Source organism: Emys orbicularis, chromosome 2 (assembly GCF_028017835.1).
Source record: "Emys orbicularis isolate rEmyOrb1 chromosome 2, rEmyOrb1.hap1, whole genome shotgun sequence".
Lineage (NCBI taxonomy): Eukaryota > Metazoa > Chordata > Testudines > Emydidae > Emys > Emys orbicularis.
Window position 1 is genome coordinate 260,566,234 of NC_088684.1, and position 22,179 is coordinate 260,588,412.

Consider the following 22,179-nt stretch of genomic DNA (forward strand, 5'->3'; position numbering starts at 1 on the left):
GACCAAAGCTCACATTAGGCACCTTAAATACAACAAAATTAATGAACCACAATAATAGTTAGCTATAACACAATTATAAAATTAATGTATCCACTAATCTATGTAGTGTAAAATATACTGCAGTCAGGATCTAAGATTTGTCTGGCAAAAAATCAGGCATGATGTGCCAATTATGGTGGATTACATGCTTGTGAATACAAGAACACAAACAGATTAAATTGAAGGGTGTGCTGTATAAAGATTAAATAAACATATAAAGAAAACATGGTTCAGGAATTTCTGAAGTTGCATTTGAATGAGGTTATATTGCTCTCCATGTAACTTGGTTGATTCAAATGTGAGCCTTAGAATGAAAGGGACTTATGCGTGAAGGACAAGCCTGACAAAATTAAGAGGTAATATGTTAGATGATATAAATTAGACTGTCTTGTATCCAGATATCTTTACCCTACTTGTTCCCACTTACCTGTGTATAAGGCTAAATCTATACTACGCAGCACGGCGGAGGTGTATAGTGTCAGTGTAGCTACACGCCGCAGTGAAAAGCAGGCTCCATCCACACTGCCACGTGTAGCTACCCATGTCAGTGAAAAGCTCTGGCAGAAGGGAGGCAGCAGAGAAAGGCTTCAGCAGTTCCCTATAGCCAGAACCTTTCACTGTGATGAGGAAAGGAAGAGCTGGCAGGGAACTGGCAGAGCCTTTCCCCTGTAAGGGAGCCTTTCCCTGCTGCTGGTGTCTTTCACTGCAGCAGGGAAAGGCTTAGCAGCAGGGAGCTTCTGGAGCCTTTCCCCGCTGTCCCCCTCCCCCCCCACCAAAATAGCATTGCTAAAAATAGCAGTGTAGATGGGAAAGCAAGGAGAGAGTGTACAGGGTATGTACTTGGAGACATACTCACACCCTCCAGGCATGTCTTTACTCTGCTGAACTAAACCATGCATCACCAGCTATGCTGCTATCTATAGCCATGCTAGCAGGGCTTTGCAGATATATATGCTACACACTGCCGAAAGAGGCATGCATTGTTGATGTACCCAAAGAGAGATTATGTGGGTGTAACTTACATAGAGAAGCCAAAGCAGGTATAAAGTACACATAGTTGTTTTCTCCGCCATACTTCCTTCTCCAGGCCCCCTAGTGTCTGAGCTACATGAGTTCTCACCCCAGTTTTGTCACCTTTTCACTGCCTGAGTGGCACAAAGGGGACATAATCTGGCTGAAGCTGGACAGCTGAGAATTCCCCCAAAAGAATTCTTGACTGGTATAAAGCCAAATGAGTCCGCTCCTGTGCCATTCTCCTCTACCTTGGCAAGTGAGCGTAAGTAAAGCATGGCAACAACAGAGTGGTATTCCCCTATCTCAGCTGGAGTACAGTGCTGCAGGAACCATGGCCAACTGTCATGAATTAGGTTTGGGTTTAGACTGTGTTATCTTACTTCAGGGCTGGTGCAGGGGCAGCTTGAGAATCAGGGAGCCATTATCAGCTCTCCATTACTGAGTGGATCTTTGCGCAGGAGAGAATCTGGCCCCATTAGAATTACTTCATCAGGCTCTGTGTGCCAAATTCAGAAATTGTGTGTCTGTGTTGGTGAGAATTACACATTGATAAGTAGTTCTGAATCTAAGTAAATCTGATGGATTCGAAGTAACTGTAGAGGTAGTTTAGGTTGGTGTAAAGTTCACACTGAGGAAACCAAAAGGTGTAAATTATCCCTATCTAGCTGTCCTGTGGTGACTAGGTACCAATCTCAGGGCAGACTGTTAAGAACCAGGGCACAAACCCCAAGTTGGTTGTGAGTTCTATACTTACATTTCACCAGCCAATTTTCAATTGTAAACTCCTCAAGTACTATAACAGCTTTAACATGGAGTCACAGGTAGTCCCCTTGGGAACCCCAATCTGTCTTGCCACCCAGATAAGCCTACCTTTGTGATACACCAAAAATCACAGCAATCACAGGTTACTGCCAGTGCCAAAGGATCAGTCACTTACCCCAGGTCAATTGCACCTTAGATCTCCTACCAAAGGTAATGTTTGTAGGCAACCCTATAATAAACTATTTAAATTTTATTAAATAGGAAAAGGAAACGAGAATTATTTACAAGGTTAAAGCAGGTAAATGTACATACACAAATGAGTTACAATCTTAAGTTTCAAAAGGTAATAAAAGCACCTATAATAAGCAAGCTCTGTATTTCCTTTTGGGCTAACCCAGGCTAAGCAGCTGGGGATCATTTGCTTATGCCTAGAAAACCCTGCCTGCTAGAGTCCAAGCATCATAAAGATACAGCTCTTTCTTGTTTGTGGTTTTTATTCACTCCCCCCCCATGCTCTGAGCTGCAAACTCAGCTGATGGGAGGAATCCACTTGCACACCTTATCTTCATGGGGGTGGGAGAAGAGCAGAGCAACAAAGTCTTTTGTCCTCTTTAATGTTTCCCAATGATCATCAGGTGTTCATGGACCTTCCTTGTCAGGCAGCATGTAACATCTTCTGTTGGAGACCAACACTTTACACTAGTTGATGTCTCTCTCCTGTCTGGTGATTTACACAGTCACAGAGGCTTACACTACAAATGCTCAAGTATTACCTTATAAATGGGAAGCAGATGCTATAAGTGAGATTAATGCATTCAGCAACTCACAAGTATTCAGTAAAGACTAAACACTTTCTTATAAATCTAATACCTGTTTTAATTATATTAACACATAGGTGAGCCAGACTGATTCCAGCCATGTATTTGTCAATGTTCATTTGAGACATGGGGACCTTGGCATGATCTGTCACCTGGTCTGCCAGCATCACAATCTCTACTTTGACTCCCAACAGAATCACTTAGACTCAACTTTGAGTTTGGTTTTCTCTGCCCCACTCTTACCTCCCACCCCACCCCACCTCAATTGGCTATTTGAAAGGAGACAACTGAAGAAAAAATAATATAATAATTGAAAAGCTAGTTTGCAGTATTTTTCTCGGTGTTGACTTTCAGATTTCTGGCCTTGATGGGCTTTTTGGGCTCCATCTGAGGTTCAACATTTTACATCTTTGTATATAGCAGCACATAGCAGATAAGTGCAATCGCACAGTGATAGGTAAGGATTTTTCTTACACTATTTCTAACAATGCAGTGATTTCACAGATGCTGCATAGCTCTTTAAAATAATGCAAAGTAAATAGGAGAAAGAGAATTGTAAGGCCAGATTCTCAGCTGGTCTAAATTGAAGTTGATGGAGCTATGTTTACATCAGCTGAGGATTTGGCCCATAATTTCCTTTTTTTTTTTTTCAGTCTGAAAATGGCCAGGCACCCCTGCTCATGAGCACTGTCATTGATCTAATTCTTCCCTGCACTGACAGATGCATTCCGCATCCTGAAACTAATGATTAAAAGAAAAAAGAACAAGTATAATTTTTCTGTTCTTTGAAAGTTCTACATTGTCCTGGCATTTTGAATACTGCTATTGATCTCATTGTTATTGCACGGCACTGACAATAAATGTATTTCTTCAAGAGCTTATTCAGCTCAGCAGGAACCAGCAACTCAGCAGGGGAGACCCAGATCATGTCAGTTGGAAAATCTGTAAAATAAAGAATTATCACTGAAAATAAAAGTCAAAGGGGTAAGGTAAGAGGTGTCCAGTTTCTCATCATTCCGCAGCTGACTGCTTAGATGATCCTACCTGCTGCTGGTCCCTAAAGTTGCAGAAACTTTTTTTATAAGGAGAAGCATTTTAAATCAGAGAGGTCGATTTTGGAGAAGGATTTGTATCGAGTGAAAGAAAGAAATGAATCAAGTATTTTCATTGGTATCTCCATATCATCCGTTTGAATTGTACAGCTTGGGTCAATCTGTACTTTTAAATAATTTCTATTATGCATCCAATTCTTGTGGTGCCAGGCAAGTCATGTTACCTAGTTACTTGGAAGTAAGGTATATTGGAGACACAGTGTTTGCAGGCACTGGGTTGGACCTGATATCTCAATACCTGCTCATCTCTGACTGACATATAGTCAAAAGAACTGGGCGTTTGGGGTTCGGAGGAAAAAACAGGTCGGGCTGGCACTAAAATTACAAGTATTCAAAAAATGCTCAGATAACTCTGAGGGTGCAGATGATCCATAGAGCAATCCTGTTATGGCCCAGATCATCAGTGGTAGACAAGACCAGGCATTTGATTACTTATCATGGGACAATGGAAGTCATGGATACCATAATTAAATATTAGTTTATTTGCATACGGATGATATGGGATCTTGTTGATACTGTGTTAACATATGCCTTTATTTCTTAGTGGAAATTACAGTTTATTTTAATTAATGTTGAAGACTGCAAAGCTGTCACAGATAATAGTTGTCTAATATTTAGTAAAAAGGAACATGATTTATATGTTCCTATTGAGAATGTACTAATATCGATTACTGTATAGTAAGATCAAAATGTAATAGATTAATATAGTTTCTTCTTCCTTTCTTGGTTCATCGGGTAATTTTTTACTATCATTTTAAAGCTTTGGCACTCAATCCTGAGAGGTCTGAGGGATCTATATTTAAATATCTCTGCTTGTGAAACATAAACATCTGCTGTTGACAAAGACTGAAGTTCAGTCAAAAAGCCCATGAGCACTTCTAATAAACTTTTCACTTGATGTTAGACATATTTATAAGTCTTATCCACTGAGCTGGATAAGAATATGTGCCATAGACGACTTCATTGAATTGTATGAGATATAAATTTGTCAGAAACAGTGAAGGTGCCCTTTTAAACTTAAAAAGAATGGTAGATATAGAATATAGAGCTAGGGAGGGCAGGGTTGCATTAGAAACGTGAACTTGAAAGATGCTCAGTACCCTCAACTTGCATGGATTTTAATGAGAGGTGACAGTGCTATGTCCCTCTGAGAAGACCTTCAGGACTTTGCAGGATCAGGCTCTTATACTGATGTAAATCAGAGTAACTCTATTAAAGTCAATTATACACATGTAAAATAGTCATGGGAGGAGACTTAAATCCCCATGAATCAAGATGAGACCACATGATGAAGTTGATAACTGGTTAGGGATGAAACTGCACAGCAGACTCGTTGGCAGGGCCGGCTCCAGGCACCAGCCCACCAAGCATGTGCTTGGGGCGGCACCTGGAGGGGGGCGGCGCGGCACTCCGGCCCAAGAGCGGGGCCGCGACTGGGCTCGCCGCCCTCCCCGCGGCGCTCTGGCCGCCGGGGAGAGCGGAGCCGCGGCGGGCTCGCCGCCCTCCTCCCGGCACTCTGGCCGCCGGGGACAGCAGAGCCACGGCGGGCTCGTCGCCCTCCCCCCGGCACTCTGGCCACCGGGGAGAGTGGAGCCACGGCCGGGCTCGCCGCCCTCCTCCCGGCACTCTGGCCGCCGGGGAGAGCGGAGCCACGGCCGGGCTCGCCGCCCTCCTCCCGGCGCTCTGGCCGCCGGGGAGAGCGGAGCCGCGCCGGGCTCTCTGCCCTCCTCCCGGCGCTCTGGCCGCCGGGGAGAGCGGGGCCCCGGCCGGGCTCGCCGCCCTCCTCCCGGTGCTCTGGCCTCCGGGGAGAGCGGAGCCCCGGCCGGGCTCTCCGCCCTCCTCCCGGCGCTCTGGCCGCCGGGGAGAGCGGAGCCCCGGCCGGGCTCTCTGCCCTCCCCCCCGGCGCTCTGGCCGCCGGGGAGAGCGGAGCCCCGGCCGGGCTCGCCGCCCTCCTCCCGGCGCTCTGGCCGCCGGGGAGAGCGGAGCCCCAGCCGGGCTCTCCGCCCTCCTCCCGGCGCTCCGGCCCGAGAACGGGGCCGCGACTGGGCTCGCCGCCCTCCCCGCGGCGCTCCGGCCGCCGGGGAGAGCAGAGCCGCGGCGGGCTCGCCGCCCTCCTCCCGGCACTCTGGCCGCCGGGGACAGCAGAGCCACGGCGGGCTCGTCGCCCTCCCCCCGGCACTCTGGCCACCGGGGAGAGCGGAGCCACGGCCGGGCTCGCCGCCCTCCTCCCGGCACTCTGGCCGCCGGGAACAGCGGAGCCAAGCGGGCTCTTCGCCCTCCCCCCGGCACTCTGGCCGCCGGGGAGAGCGGAGCCGCGCCGGGCTCTCTGCCCTCCTCCCGGCGCTCCGGCCGCCGGGGAGAGCGGGGCCCCGGCCGGGCTCGCCGCCCTCCTCCCGGCGCTCTGGCCTCCGGGGAAAGCGGAGCCCCGGCCGGGCTCTCTGCCCTCCCCCCCCGGCGCTCTGGCCGCCGGGGAGAGCGGAGCCCCGGCCGGGCTCTCCGCCCTCCTCCCGGCGCTCCGGCCCGAGAACGGGGCCGCGACTGGGCTCGCCGCCCTCCCCGCGGTGCTCCGGCCGCCGGGGAGAGCGGAGCTGCGGCGTGCTCGCCGCCCTCCCCCCGGCGCTCTGGCCGCAGGGGAGAGCGGAGCCCCGACCGGGCTCGCCACCCTCCTCCCAGCGCTCTGGCCGCCGGGGAGAGCGGAGCCCCGGCCGGGCTCTCCGCCCTCCTCCCGGCGCTCTGGCCGCCGGGGAGAGCGGAGCCCCGGCCGGGCTCTCTGCCCTCCCCCCCGGCGCTCTGGCCGCCGGGGATAGCGGAGCCCCGGCCGGGCTCTCCGGCCCCCCCCCCCCCGGCGCTCTGGCCGGTTGGGGAGAGCGGGGCCCCGGCCGGGCTCTTCGCCCTCCTCCCGGCGCTCCGGCCGCCAGCGGAGCCGCGGCGGGCTCGCCGCCCTCCCCCCATCGCTCCGGCCGGTCGGGGAGAGCGGGCCCGCGGTCAGGCTCGGCGCCCTCCCCTGCCGCACTCCCTGCGGGGCGGGGAGGGGGCGGCGGGAGGCTTTTTTGCCTGGGGCGGCAAAAAACCCAGAGCCGGCCCTGTTCGTTGGGATTTGATGCTGGTAGGATCATACTATTAAAGCAAAAGGCAAGTTTTGCTAGTAGTTTACAGGCTTCTGAGTACAGGAAATGGAAAGAGACATGATTGTAATGGCAAAAACAACGAGGAGTCCTTGTGGCACCTTGGAGACTAACAAATTTATTTGGGCATAAGCTTTCGTGGGCTATAACCCACTTCATCAGATGCACGGAGTGAAAAAAAGTAGGCAGATATAAATATACAGCACATGAAAAGATGGGAGTTGCTTTACCAAGCGGAGGGTCAGTGCTAACGAGGCCAATTCAATTAGGGTGGATGTGGCCCATTCCCAACAGTTGACAAAAAGGGGTGAATATCAACAGAGTGAAAATTACTTTTTGTAGTGCTAACGAGGCCAATTCAATCATGGTATATGTGGCCCATTCCCAACAGTTGACAAGAAGGTGTGAGTATCAACAGAGGGAAAATTATTTTTTGTAGTGACCCAGCCACTCCCGGTCTTTATTCAGGCCTAATTTGATGGTGTCAAGTTTGCAAATTAATTCCAGTTCTGCAGTTTCTCATTGAAGTCTGTTTTTGAAGTTTTTTTGTTGAAGAATGGCCACTTTTAAGTATCCCATCTTTTCATGTGTTGTATATTTATACCTGCCTACTTTTTTTCACTCCATGCATCTGATGAAGTGGGTTCTAGCCCATGAAAGCTTATGCCCAAATAAATTTGTTAGTCTCTAAGGTGCCACAAGGACTCCTCGTTGTTTTTGCTGATACAGACTAACATGGCTGCCACTCTGAAACCTTATGATTGTAATGGAGATTTTCCTTGAATAGTTTTCTGACACTGTAACAGGCCTCACTGCATAGGATTGTACTATTTTTGTAGTCCGCAGTGTACAGTTGTAGAGGATGGTACATGTCACCAAACTACTCTCCACAGATAATATTATCCACAGATAATACAAACTTATTTTGCAGAATCACGAAAGGAAATGTAAAAAAAGAATTATTAAGAATTGCAGCAACATAACAATGAAGCACAGTGCTCAGTATGTTTCATTATAATTATTATAAATGAATTCCTGTCACAGGTGAAATGTACCATACCATTGACTGATCTTTCATAGAGATTATATGGATCTTTATAAGGGATAACAATATGTTTCTCAGTTCCTTCAGGAGGCCAGGGAAAGCAGTCATTAAATGCCAGTACTCCCATATTATAGTGCTTGTACTCTATCTGAAAATGATTATATGCCAGTGAGCACATCTGTTCAGTCCTTCTATAATCGATCTTCTCCTACATCACTTATCCCCTAATCTTTATATTCCTATGGCATCTGCACAGTAGACTTTTCCCTCCTTCCCTTTCCTTTTTCTGGCTCACATTCAGTGCATTTCTTTCTTCTTGTTTTATATATATTTAAAACCATCTTAAAACATCTTCCATTTATTTTGTAGCAGTTTCTTTACTGAAACACAGAACTGATTGTTTCCTTTGTTTTCAGGATAAAATTGGTTAGAAATCCTGACTGAATTCTAGGCTGTACGAAAGTAAAGTCATTTATAATTTTCTGCAGAACTCTCAACTGAATTGCAGTTGTTTGTTCAGCTCAAAGCTATGTACTATATTATTTTATAGTTATGTCATCAGTGGTCCTGTGGATAACTATAGATGGGAAGCCTTGTTGGCAATAGAAAATCCATCACGCCTCTTTAAATGGTGTCTGGTTGTTCAGAGTGAGTTGAAGATTGAAACCAAAGGTTTGTTTTCCTTTTCCGCCCTTGTAGAACTATACCAGAGGTAAATGTCGTTTACTAGAACCCTTTTCATGAAACTCAGCCAATCGGATTACATTTCTAGATGGCACTAATTTATTTGAGAATCTGCTGGAGGGTTCAGTTTGGGACATGTTTGGGGTTCTTTTAAACACATAACTCTGCAACTGAAAATCAGCTTATTTAAAGCTGACCTGCAAGGATTTCATAAAAGTCCCTCAATTCGGTATGTGTTGAATGCCCTCAGTTGCCAAACTAATTGGGGCATTCAGCTCATTACAAGCTCTATCTCTCAGAAAGCAGCTTCCTGGGTCTCCTGCATTTCCTGAACTAAGCAGCCAAGCTCCTAAAGTGGATGTAGATCCTTCTGTGGTTGACTGAAATTCTGTCAGTGAAGAAAGAATGCTACAGGGGCATATTTGTTTGCATGCCATATTTCTTCGTGGCTGATAACTCCATTCTAATGCCCAGCCAGGAATAAGAGTGGTGCCCTGAGGCCCAGGATTCGCCCAAATAAAAAGGTGGTGAGGGGAATAGTGCTACCCACTGGGATAAGCCTGGAGACCTCCTAGTACAATAATAACAAAGGGAAGAAGCCCCAAACTTCCACTCTAGTACTTCTGTCGGGAAACACCTCACCTCTTAAAAAGGAGACAGGCAAAACCCATCCTGTCACTGCTCCAGGGTCTGCATAAAGATGTTTATTCTAGGCTAAGGGCAGCAGGAACTCCAGCAGACTGCCTGGTCCCAAGCAGTGGAGTAATGGATGGGTCCATCACAGGGAGTTTGAGCTTGGAAATGTCATTTCATAAATTATCCTGCTCTGGAACTATTTCTCTTTTTACCTTTATGGCCTTCCACAGGGAACCAACCTCTTTCCTCACATATGGCAGGTCATTCTTCTGCCACACAGTATCCATGGCCTTCTGGGGCTTGCAAGACTGAAGGTATTTTCCTCTAGCAGATTTGCTTAGGAAGATAATCTTGGGACCCATTTCTGGAAGATTCACTCATGTGAGAAAAATCCCAGTGAATTCAGTTGCAATACACTTTCTATTTACAGAACAGCAGTTCAGAAAATAGCCTCAAAAGGTTTCAAATTCTAAGGAAAGAAACATGTTTTCTACCTACAAGAGGGAGAGGACAAGAACTAAGGAATTAATCTAAATATCTCCCTCCCGCCTCCCCACCCCGATTTGTTTGTTCCTTGTTCTACTTGAGAGAGAGCAAATGCAGAGAATTCATTATGCTCTTCCTGGGCTGCTGTGGTAGCTTGAGGAGCTTCAAATCCCATGATGCCCATTAAGTTACTTTTAGTTTTATCAATTAAAACTGTAATATCTCTACAGTTTTATCTGGGTCAGCAACAAAGTCAAGTGAATCAGTAGCTTGTCAATGTTCTGTTTTCAAAGACTAGATCATACCACATACACACATACAAAAAACAACAGCAACAACAACAAAAACCCCAGTGTATGTTATTAGCAATGTAAAACCTGACAAGGTAGCATAAAAATATTTCTCTGACCTCTGGCATGAAAAGAATCTTCACGGAGTTTGAACTCTGGTGTTTGAAGATGACCTTCAGATTTATTTGTTTATTTGTTTCTGGGGCAACGGCTGACATTTACACTTTATCCCATTTTAGGTGAACTCATGCATTTTTCATCAAAAGGAAAGGCCAATTAAAAAGTATGTTGCCCGTAGACAGCAGAGCTAAAAATGGTAAAATCAGGTTGGCATTGGTAGTAAAAGAAGGAGCCAAAAACTAACCTTGGTTACATCTTCAAATAAAATTGGAGAACATCTTAATACATTAAAACTTAGATCATCCTTAGTCAGTGTCATCTGAGACTCTGTTTCTAATTATTTTTCCCTACTGGTTTTCCACTGGTTTTTCATTTTCTCTTTTCATTAGAGACATATCAGGTCAAATTCTGTTCTAATTTATAATGGTGTAAGTCTAGAATAACTTCATTGGGTTTAATCAAATTAATCTGGATTTACACCAGTGAATCTGAGAACAGAATTTGATCCCTCTTCGTTAGCAATAACCTAACTGTCCTTTTTAATCTTTAAAACAATCTGAATCAAGTATACATGGAAAGTCTAAAAAAAATTGGAATGGGCTGAGTTTCCTTATTAGGGAAAACATGTCCTTTCAAAAGGACAGCACTATACATTCCTACTTTTAATATTGCGAGGTTTTACACTAAGAAGCCATAGATTTTAAATTAACTGTCAAATAAAATTTAACATTGCACACCTCAAAAGCACACCTGACGCTAGAAGGGGGGTGGGGGAGAGCAGCAGCTTTTGTAGTATAGCTGCATGACAGTGATCCCCATGTAAGCCTTTCTTTGTGCCCTACCACCAATGTCCTCACAGTTACAGTCTTTTTGAGATTGGAATTCAGCAGTCCCTGAGAAATTCTTTAGCTAATCCTGCTCTAAATTAGCTTCACTAATCCCAATATAATGTAACAGCAGCGGGTGTTCAGTGGTTCTTAGCACAGATTGTCTCTGCCATCAAATATACTAAACAGCAAGAAGCACAGTAACACGACAGCAAAAGGAGATATTTAGAGGAATTTATTTTCAGGACAGGAAAAGTAAAAAGATCTTGTCGTCAGAACAGAGTTTTCCTCACAGTCAAGTAGGAATCTGAGAAAAAGCCATTTAAGCTGTGTCTCGGTCTTAAAATGAAAATATAAAATGGAACTGATTTTCTTTCCTCATCCTTCTGTTTTCCTCGAGCACTATTGGAATGTTTGCTGTGTAATTCAGCAGTCCCCTAAAGCTGACTGCTACTTTATGTAGTAGCTTTGAAGAGGAAACAATAGGTAATTAATAGCATATTTACTTAGGCCAAAATTTTCAGAAGTGACTAATGACGTTGGGCACTTAATTTGAGATACCTTGAAGGGGCTGCTTTTCAGAAAGTACTGAGCAATCAGCCTTTGAAAATCAGCATCCTTAAATATGCATCAGCTTGGGCACCTAAAAATTGAGCCCCATAAGCACTAGTTACTTTTGAAAATGTAGGGCTTAGAAGTGTCTTTCATCTCAGAAGGCATTATAGATATACAGGAATCTCATTTCATCTACCACTGAAATGTATCCACTTCACTTGGCTGGTTCTTGGCTGCTCCTTAAAGAACTGATCTAGTTCCCAATGAAGTCAATGGAAAAAAATTCTGTGGGAGCTGGATGAGGCCCTAACAGTACAAAACACATTAGGATGGTTGGAATGAAGATACTACATCTATTTGAAATGGCTGCAGGGAAACTTACTCAGGCAGAATGTAGTTGTCTGGCTATATCGAAAGAAGTACCAGAGACATTTGATATGGTTTTAATCAGGCTGCAACTTTATTATTAGATGTCTGGGATGTCTTCCACCAGCCCCCACTCTTTTTCCATCCAGGTCACCACCACCCGTCGTAGCAGGTTTAAGGTGGACTATAAGAAAGGGGAGTTGGCTCCCTACCATACCATTCATAGGATCCCCAAACCCTCCACCCTATTCCATTCCTTTAATCAACACCTCCTTTTTAAATCCTTTACCAGGCCATTTATCTGATCACTGTATACCTTTCCTATGGAGTACCTGCACTGGACAACCGCCACAAGGAGGTGCCAGCAATTAGCTTGGCTGCTTCCCCCACCAAACCCAGTCGGGTTCCCAGACATCTTCCACTGCCCTCTTTTATATTGGCCAAAACCAAATCAGCACCCAAGCCTGGCAGGGGAACCCCATCCTCCCTGAATAATTCTGGTGCACCAGGTTGCAAAATAGCTGAGCCTCTTATGACCCGTGGGATTTTGGCCACTACCTTGTTCAGATCCTCTTCACCTTATCCAACCAGGTGGTGCCCCATGGCTCCCTGCCAGACCATGCGTTAATGCATGTCTGACTACACAATTTTTACACCTGGCAAAATTCAAGGATCAGTACTTCATCTATTTGAAACTGCTACAGGGGAAATTAATCAGGCTGAATGTAGTTATTCAAATTGGAATTTTAGTCTCTTGGAAACCCAGGTAAGAGTGCCAGAATTTGGCTCTAAGGACTGATATGAAACAGAAATATCTGTTGTATTAATATAGATGGAATATATGGGCCCAAAGAGTCAAAGGTGTTAACATGACCCTGAAATGGCCCAATATCAAACATTTTTAAACAAGGTTCGGGCATAATACCATGGCAAACACATCATCAAAACTCTTTTTAACCTTTTATAAAAGGTACAGAAGAAGAAGGATAAACAGTTAAAGCATTTGAAATGTAAAGTATTAAGTAAGGCTTTCATTTTAACAACATCCCTTGTTCCCTTTCTTTTTGGCTGGAAAGAGTCTTTTGAAGTAAAAACACTTTCTTTAAAAGTCTCTTAGATGGTATTAAAGATGGTAATAACTGTTCTCTTGGGAAAAAGAAAAGAAGTTAGTTGAGATGAGCCAGAGCTGTTGTTGGTAAAGTCCAATCCTGTTTCCTAGAAGACAAAACAAGACAAACACGCACAAGACGAGAGAAGAAGATAGAAAATAACAGCTTCCATCTGTGTTAAATGTTGATTCATTTGCAGCCTCACAGCACAGTCTTATCAAACACTCTGAGACCTGGCAAACTTGTCACAGCCTTGGCTGTTTAGGGCATTGCGTTTAGCTCCCTCTTTCTAGTCACAGACTCACAGCAGTATTGCAAAATATGCAGTCTTGGCTGGCTAAGCCAGACTTTTGTTAGACAAAAGGAAAAAGGAGAGGGATAGGAAAGAAAAAATAGTGGGGAGGAAAAAGAACACATGGGGGGCAAGGGTTAGACATAGTCTCACATCCCAGGTGGTGACTGAGATTTAGCTGGAGCCAGAAGTGAAGGTAGTGATGTCATCTGGGTCCCTCTCTCTGGCCCAGTCTGATCAGAATATCTTTCAGGATTAGGACAAAGACAGTTTGGGGTCCCCAGAGATGGTGGGGTTTACAGTCATGATGATGAAGCTCGCTCCTTCCCCTTAGTCTCATTTTTCCGTCAGCCAATGTTGCATAACCAGCTTTCCCCCCCTCCAAAAAAATCTCCTTTTGAGGACACCAAAAGGGAGCGATGGGTGGAATAGCCCATCCCGCTCATTATTTTGTCCACCAGTTAGGCCTAATTTCCAAAATGCCAATTTTGGTTAATTGATTTCCGGTCTCACATGGTTTTTGTTTACCACGCAAGATCTTAACACGGTCCTTGAATTATATCAGCAGGCCATTTTGTTTGGATTAATTCAGTCTTTCTGTCTTACTTTTGCACTTTTTCCCATCAGCATTCGTTGTGATAGATTATTGTGACACTACATAAACTTTTATCTCCTTTCCCACAGTTAGGCTCACAATTAGGGTACATTTATAGGCTCAAGAATCACAACATGTCACATTGCAACCTGGACTCCACCTTTCTGCAGTGGAAGAGAGACCATTCAGCGGGACTGTGTAATACACTGCACCACAGAGTAGAGCTTGATGGCAACTCTCTATGCAGGACTATGAAAGGAGGCACTGTGGGCAGGCCTGGGAGTGGGTTGATTGGCCAGTGACTCTGTGCACAGTGAAGATCTACCAAAACCCCAGATGGAGAGGGAGGAGACAGCAGGCAACACTAGCTCATCTTTCCAGGACTAGTAGCCCCTGCTGGGCTGCTTGAGAATGCCAGGCTTTCCTTATGAGTCTAGAAGGAAGGATTAACTTCTTCAGCTCTGGTCATCTACCCAGGGCTGGCTCCAGGGTTTTGGCTGCACCAAGCAGCCAAAAAAAAAAAAAAAAAAAAAGCCGCGATCGCGATCTGCGGTGGCAATTCGGCGGGAGGTCCTTCGCTCCGAGCCGGAGTGAGGGACCATCCGCCGAATTGCCGACGAATAGCTGGATGTGCCGCCCCTCTCTGGAGTGGCCCCAAGCACCTGCTTGACAAGCTGGTGCCTGGAGCCGGCCCTGCATCTACCCCTTCCCCACAGCTCCCAAAACGGCCTACAGTGTTAGCCAATTGGATTTTAGTATCAAGGCAAATGAAATTATAAGGTACTTTTAAACACGTGCTTTTTTGTTGTTATCCCTTACATATTCTAAAAAGGATTTTGTTATTGTTTCTTTTGTAGCGCCGCCCAAGCAGATGGCCTGCAATGAAATTTCGAAGAGGCTCGGGACATCCTGCGTATGCTGAAGTGGAACCAGTTGGAGAAAAAGAAGGCTTCATTGTATCAGAGCAGTGCTAAAATTTCTAGGACAAGCGCACCAGTACTGGTCTACAGGTGTAAGACACTTACTTTGCCTCTCTTTAAAGAAAAGGAGGCCTGAGCTGCTGTAGAGAAAGAAGATTGTTGGATAAATCTTGTCCAAGAAGAAAAAACGATTTAGGATACCAGATTCCCACTGCGCTGTAGTTTTCCTTAGTGGATTGACATACAATAGTTCATTCAGAACACCCTGAGTGGACATCTACAGTCTCAGAAATGTGGCACAAATGCCATGTTATTGGCTTAGGTATGGGGTTGCATAAGAATCAAAAAATATAATAAAGCTTTAGTTCATCAGGGTGCTACCCTTTTGTTCAAGCATTCTTCTCTGGTGTCTCAAAGATAAACTGTGTTACAAATCTGTAACCCTTTCATGCAAAGAGCAAAGGTCAGTTTTGACAAGGTTGCTAAGAAAATCAATTCAATGCAGGTAAAAAATAAGCAATTTTCTATACTTCTACAAATGAATGTGGAATACAATTCTGAGTGTTCAATGCCAAACTAACATAACCAAGTGAGTGAGTGAGTTACAGTACAACATATATTCTTTCCAGGAGTGGTAGAATATTTCTTGTACTTTGTTGGTTAATATCCCTTAAACAAGCCATGATAAAGAATTATAAAGTTAGCACAAGGCGGTTAGAAAAAATAGCTGGGAGTTTTCACTATGGTGAAATTGGGCTGTATAATTGGAGTTCATGGTGAAATTGGACTAATTTTCAGTTTCAATGTTCACTAAACAATTAATTATTGGATTTGTTTTAAGGGATGCCGCTTCCATTTCCAAACAGTGGGCTGAAATGAAGGCAACAGATGCTTTGGGCTGATGCTGGCAGAAATCAACATAGACCATTTCTCAGAAAATGTGATGAAAAAATGTTAAGATTTTAAACAAATGGATTTTTATCCTCATTGTGAGTCCTTCCCGAGAAGCATTGCAGATTCCAGTGCACCCCTCCCAGAAATACAGATTCAAAGTGTTGCAGAACCCTGGTGATTCATTCAGTGATTTCGTTTAACACACATAGTAGTTGCATAAATATATATATAAATATATTTTTTTTTATAGCTAACACAAGGCAGGCTCTTGTGGCTGTTAAGACTGCATTTTTGTCATCCAGACGGAGGAAATGGATTGCATTACTGCATATTTCCACTGAGTTGTAAAATAATCCTTAATATTAGAATATTTTTATGTTGCTTAGGGATGGTGGTTCGTTTAGTTGCAGTGCCATAACTTTTCTGCATACTAGAGCCACGTTTCCTTTAATATCAACCCTTTTCCTCCCAGACTAGGGAAAAACAATATGATAAATTCCCAGTGAAAAGAAAAGATATTCCTTTGGGTGGAAAGGGGTTAATATACACTGAGCTACTAAACTTTTCAATTCAGGTGTTGTATGTACATTTCATTGTGGTCTTTCACTTTCAAATCTTTTACACACTGTACAAGCAGAGGCCCTTGAAGCATTTTAAGGTACAGTATTCAACATTTGCAGTTTTAGGTCTCAAGTAGTTTAGCCACCTTGTAGTTACAACCTTAATTAATCAGTTATTTACATTTCTTGTCAATGCTTGAATGGTCTAAATTTGTTTACTTAACTCTGTTTTAAAAATAACATGATTTTTACTTGTTATTTTCTTCAGTAAATAATACAATACTGTATTTTCTGTATTCATTCTTTATTCTATGTAACACACATTTTACAGTCGGTTTTAAATCATCCACTGTGCGTTTGAAATGTTCCAAATCTAACCACTATTAATTTGAAACTGCTAAAAAACACATCTTGAGGTCTGCTGAAAATCTTGCCGCGATCACTCTTTTATATTTGTGTGGCTCTACCAACACCTATTTCTGATGGGGGAGGGTTTAACGTACTGGCTATTAATTCAGATAGCAAGAATCAAATATATGCACATACCTATCTGGTGACACTAATTTTTAAAATAAAACACATAACAGTGCACATAATTAAAAAAAAAAAAAACTTCCGGGGTCTGATACTTATGATCAGTTTTTCTATCTTATTACAAGTAAATTTGCAATCATCAGCTAGAATCTATTGGCCTAATAAAACAATTACAGAACTCGCACTTGTGATTTTTGAAGCATGATGCCCTCACCAGTTAAAATAAATGTTATTCCAGATCACATCATGACATATCAGCCAACATATAAATGTTGTGAATCTGACTGAAGAGTATCCACATGATGCTGCACTATGTTTGGTTGTCTAAATATTCATGTAAGTAAAGACTACTCACAGAACTCTGGGTTTGAAGGCTGAAGCATTGGCTTAGTAATACAAGTTGGATTAAGTTTTACTTATGAATGTTTTACAGAGTAAACAGTGGAGCTGGCTGAATAATACTGATCATGTTATTTGTGGGTTTCATGATTTTTTTTCATAGTCAACAAATTTTTCTGTTTTCATTCCTATCCCCTTTATAGAGCTGGATGAACAGTTTGTGATAATTCACAAATAAACATACATTTGATGACATTTCTTAATTGAAATATTCATGCTTTTTTTTTCTCTCTTTGCCCATCCCTGGTAAATTGGTGACAGATTTCACTGAATGGCTGACATATAAAAAATATCTTAATAGAGTTGATTTGGCTTTCCCATACTTCTGTGTACTTGGTTATACCATGATTAGTTGCTGGATTTATTCAATAGGCATATTCCTGTGTCCGAAGAGAACTGATGTCTGAAGGGAAAAAACTCCTGCATACCTGTAGAAACTGATAGTGTCTCATCAGTGTCTGCTTTGATATATTCTGTAGTATGTTCCATTTATCCCAGTGGGTGAAGGTAATTAAGTAATCTGTTGCTGTTTTATGATTCCATCTGCTTTTCTACATTTTTAAAAATTAAAAATGATACAAATGTGATTCTTTGCTCCAGCAGTTGTAATGAAATATCAGAAGAAGCAAAGAAGTCTATTGTTATCACTTTATAAACTGTAACATTGATTGATCCAGGTGTCCCTCTTCATGACAATCCAAAAGAAATTCCAGCCTGATAGCTGTGGAACAATGGCTTCACTAACATTCTCCCTGGTCCTTAGTCTTAGCGTACTTCAAAATTATTCATCTAGGTAATTGTTTATTTAAAGTGCCATTTATTGTAGCAGTTACTGTATCTCATAGCCCATTTCTCTATGCACAGGTATTTGCATACAAATAGGTGTTGAAGTGATTAGAAAACTTTCACAAAATTAGCCTTTCCTATTTTTTCTAGATTTAGTAGACGTGTGCTTTTAAGTCTAATGCCCCCAATTAAATTATGAAATTTTCTGCTGCAGATTACAGAAAAAAGGCACTTTCCAGAAAAAAAATTTCAAACTACTTTGCCAAATGGCACCTTAGACTCTCAGTAAAATAAGTCAATGAACTAGATACATATATTACACACCGAAAATATTTGTTAAAAGAACACTATTAAGGTTGCAAAGCAAAGCACTCACAAGTTGCCTGTGCAACCTAAATTTAACCCCTTATTATCTTGCATTATGATACAGTGTTTAGTTACATGGCTGCATATTAGTTTTTCTATAGGACTCCTGCCTCATTCAGTGATGGGGGTTATTTTCTTTTCTCCTCATTGTTCAATTTGTTGCCCCAGGTCTTATTTATTCTGCGCTATTCAAGTCCTGCTCTGAAGACAGAATGATTAATTTCCTCATGGGCTTTTCATTTGTATCCCATAGGGCTAGCTTGCCTTTATTATATTCAGCAGTAAAGCAAGGAACCTACAGGCCTGTATCCTTTAAGCCATTTAAATAATACTGGGTCTGATCTTGGGACAAGAACCTGTCAACCCTCAAAGTGATAACGAGGAATTCTTAAGTAATCTATATAATAAATACATAATCTATAGATCAGGCTACACGATGGTGCACACCACTTTAGCATCCGAGTGCTTCACAAACATTAATTCATTTAGTTTCACAATAGCCCTGTGAGGTGGGGGTGGCATTATTCTCATTTTACACCTTGGGAACTGAGGCACAGTGAGATTAAGTTTCAACTAATGTTGGGTGCCCAATTTGAGTCACCTAGGACCTGATTTTTCAGAGTACTTAGCATTATAAAGCACTTTATGCATTCAAAGTACAGGTCTCACTGACTTTAGTTGCAGTTGTGAGTGTTTAGCACGTCTACAAAGAAGAGCCCAGGATATCAAAGTGGGCATCCAGAAAATGAGGAACACACAATCAGTGACCACATATGAAAAGTCTGGTAGAAATGACTTGTCCAGCATTCCATAGTAACTCTGTGGTTAGAGTTAGAGACAGGGATAGAATGCAATTCTCTAGGTTAGCATTCAGCTGTTTTAACCCCTCCTTTCTCTTATTACAATCCAACGCTCTGCAACAAATGAGGTAGGAGTTCTGCACCCAACAGCCTCCTTCACTACACAGCACTAGTTCAGCCTTTGGGCAGGTCTATCCTGGCATTTTCTGACTGAGTGATTGCCTTTGCTTGAAATTTAAAAATGTTTCTTAACTCTGTGTGTGTGCGTGGGTGCATGTGACAAGCAAACTGAAAAAACAGATTCTATCATGTGGCATCATATCAAACTGTGAGTCATCAACAGAGACCTTTTGATCGAGCACACCAACCTTGGCCACTGGACCTAACCAAGCAACTGACAGTAGTAGTAGGTAATCATCCTCTCTGTGAACCAATGCTAGATGGGGATGAGAGAGCCCAGGGCTGGAGCATGCTCAGTGCAGATGGAATTGTCACAGAATTTAGCTGCAATGTTCAAGCAGGTCTCTACTGAACATATGCAAACTGAGATTTTTTCAAAGGTTTAGAACATGGTCAAATTTGGGCAGATTTTCACAGGGATGCAAAAAGCTGGCTAGCTCACTTTCATGGCTCTATCTTTTCCTTTAAAAAAGAATAAGGAAGGGGAAATCACTGCTTAGATCCATTTTTTTTTCTTTTCCTACTCTGTTGGTTCTAATCCTAGCCACAGTTTTCAATTTGGCAAACCTTTCCTTAAATCAGCTTGTCTCTCCTTATCCGCTTTAGTAAGTGCCCAGTGGTATATTTGCTTTTGTAAAATAAGTGCCCCAAAAGATCTGACAATACTATTTGAAGGAAAAGACAATATAGGGATGCTTTAAAAAATCTGCATATTTCTGCATTTTTAAAAGCCGCTAGCCTTATTTTTAATCTTCTTAAAAGCAACTATAATTGTCTGTGGAGTATATAAACAAATTCTAAAGATGATACTACAGTGTATGCACTATATACCACTCTTCTGAAATATATGTATCATCAGTGCTATATAATATAATTAGCCATCATTTTAGTTTATAAAAGCAAAGGTTTCCATGAACTCCTGCCACGCACACACAAACTAGGCAGACTTGTGTTATAACTATGTGTTGTTTAAATAAGCCATTCCACTTTAGGATGGAATTGGAAGCAAGAGAATGCAGCTGGCATATGAACCAGTGAGAAAAGAGACGGACGGAGTACTCGCGCCGTTTAAGAACTGACTGATGTTTAAATAAATTGCCTGATACTGAGTCTTTTGTTAAAGTTAAATGGAACCCAGTGATGCAGAAATCTACCTTGGATGAATTCAATACAAGTTCTAGAGTGACAGTTAGAAAAATAATTAATTAATTAATTGAAAGAAGAACGAACGTGAAACATTTACCTAGGACTATGGCACCAAAAAACTCTTAGTGAAAAATTTAAACTGAATATTGGTCCAGATTCTTACCCTTAATGAAATTACACCATGGATGAACCTGGTCCCTTTTGTCCAGATCCCAGAGGATGTATATCAGTGTAATTCCACTGACTTCAATTGAGCTATGCTGATTTACATCTAGCTTATTAAGTCTGTGATGGGCTGGATCACAGAAACCCCCCTGGGAGCTGCCACCTAATGTACCAAGACTACTTCTATTCCAGTTTTCCCTGCCAGCTCAGGACTCCAGCACCCTGTCTTGCTGAGCCAGACACTCCCGTCTGCTCCAACACAGACCCAGGGTCTGAATTACTTGCCCCAAAGCTGCAAGTTTACCTGAAAACAGCTCACAGAAGTGTGCTTGTCTTTAGCACTCAGATGCCCAACTCCCAATGGGGTCTAAACCCAGATAAATCCGTTTTACCCTGTATAAAGCTTATACAGGGTAAACTCATAAATTGTTCGCCCTCTATAACACTGATAGAGAGATACAGCTGTTTGCTCCCCCAGGTATTAATACATACTCTGAGTTAATTACTAAGTAGAAAGTGATTTTATTAAATACAGAAAGTAGGATTTAAGTGGTCCCAAGTAGTAACAGACAGAACAAAGTAAGTCGCCAGGCAAAATAAAATAAAATGCGCAAATCTATGTCTAATCAAACTGAATACAGATAATCTCACCCTCAGAGATGCTTCAGTAAGTTTTTTCTCAGACTGGACACCTTCCAGGCCTGGGCACAATTCTTTCCCCTGGTACAGCTCTTGTTCCAGCTCAGGTGGTAGCTAGGGGATTCTTCATGATGGCTCCTCTCCACCTCTGTTCTCTTCCACCCCTTTATATATCTTTTGCATAAGGTAGGAACCCTTTGTCTCTCTGGGTTTCCACCCCTCCTCACTGGAAAAGCACCAGGTTAAAGATGGATTCCAGTTCAGGTGACATGATCACATGTCACTGCAAGACTTCATTACCCACTTGCCAGCACACACATATACAGGAAGACTCACAGGTAAACACAGCAATCTGCAGACAATGGGAGTCATCAAGATTCCAAACCACCATTAATGGCCCACACTTTGCATAATTACAATAGGCCCTCAGAGTTATATTTCATATTTCTAGTTTCAGATACAAGAGTGGTACATTTATACAAATAGGATGATCACACTCTAAGCTTTGTAATGATACCTTACAAGAGACCTTTTGCATGAAGCATATCCCAGTTACATTATATTCACGTATTATCATGTTTTTATAAAACCATATAGACTGCACAACATCACAAAGTCGACAAGAAAATCAATACACATTTGTTGAAATTATCATTCTGGAATTAAAGTACAATTTTACTGTCACAGGCTCCTGTAAAAACAGGTTGGGGCGAGTCCATGTTTTTTGTTCCCCAATGACGCTGTATCAATGACCTCAGTTTACAGGCAAAACATGTTTTCTAACTGCCAGCACTAAAAACGCATGATGGGCTCTGACGCTCAAGCTGCGTGTTTTCTTTTCTACATATTGTCTCCAGTAATTAAGGTTCTTGCATCTATAATATCCAAGAAATGCATGCATTTATCATTTTCCCA

At 42.8% G+C, this 22,179-nt stretch overlaps 1 protein-coding gene across 1 annotated transcript in view; it reads left to right on the forward strand.

Moving 5' to 3' along the window:
• Window positions 1-14,849, forward strand: part of PLXDC2 (plexin domain containing 2) — a 363,862-nt gene extending 349,013 nt beyond the window's left edge. Inside the window, exon 15 of the mRNA XM_065398467.1 lies at window positions 14,733-14,849. Within this exon, the coding sequence (XP_065254539.1) occupies window positions 14,733-14,849 (117 nt within the window). The remainder of the gene's footprint in view (window positions 1-14,732) is intronic.
• The last annotated feature ends 7,330 nt before the right edge of the window (window positions 14,850-22,179 follow it).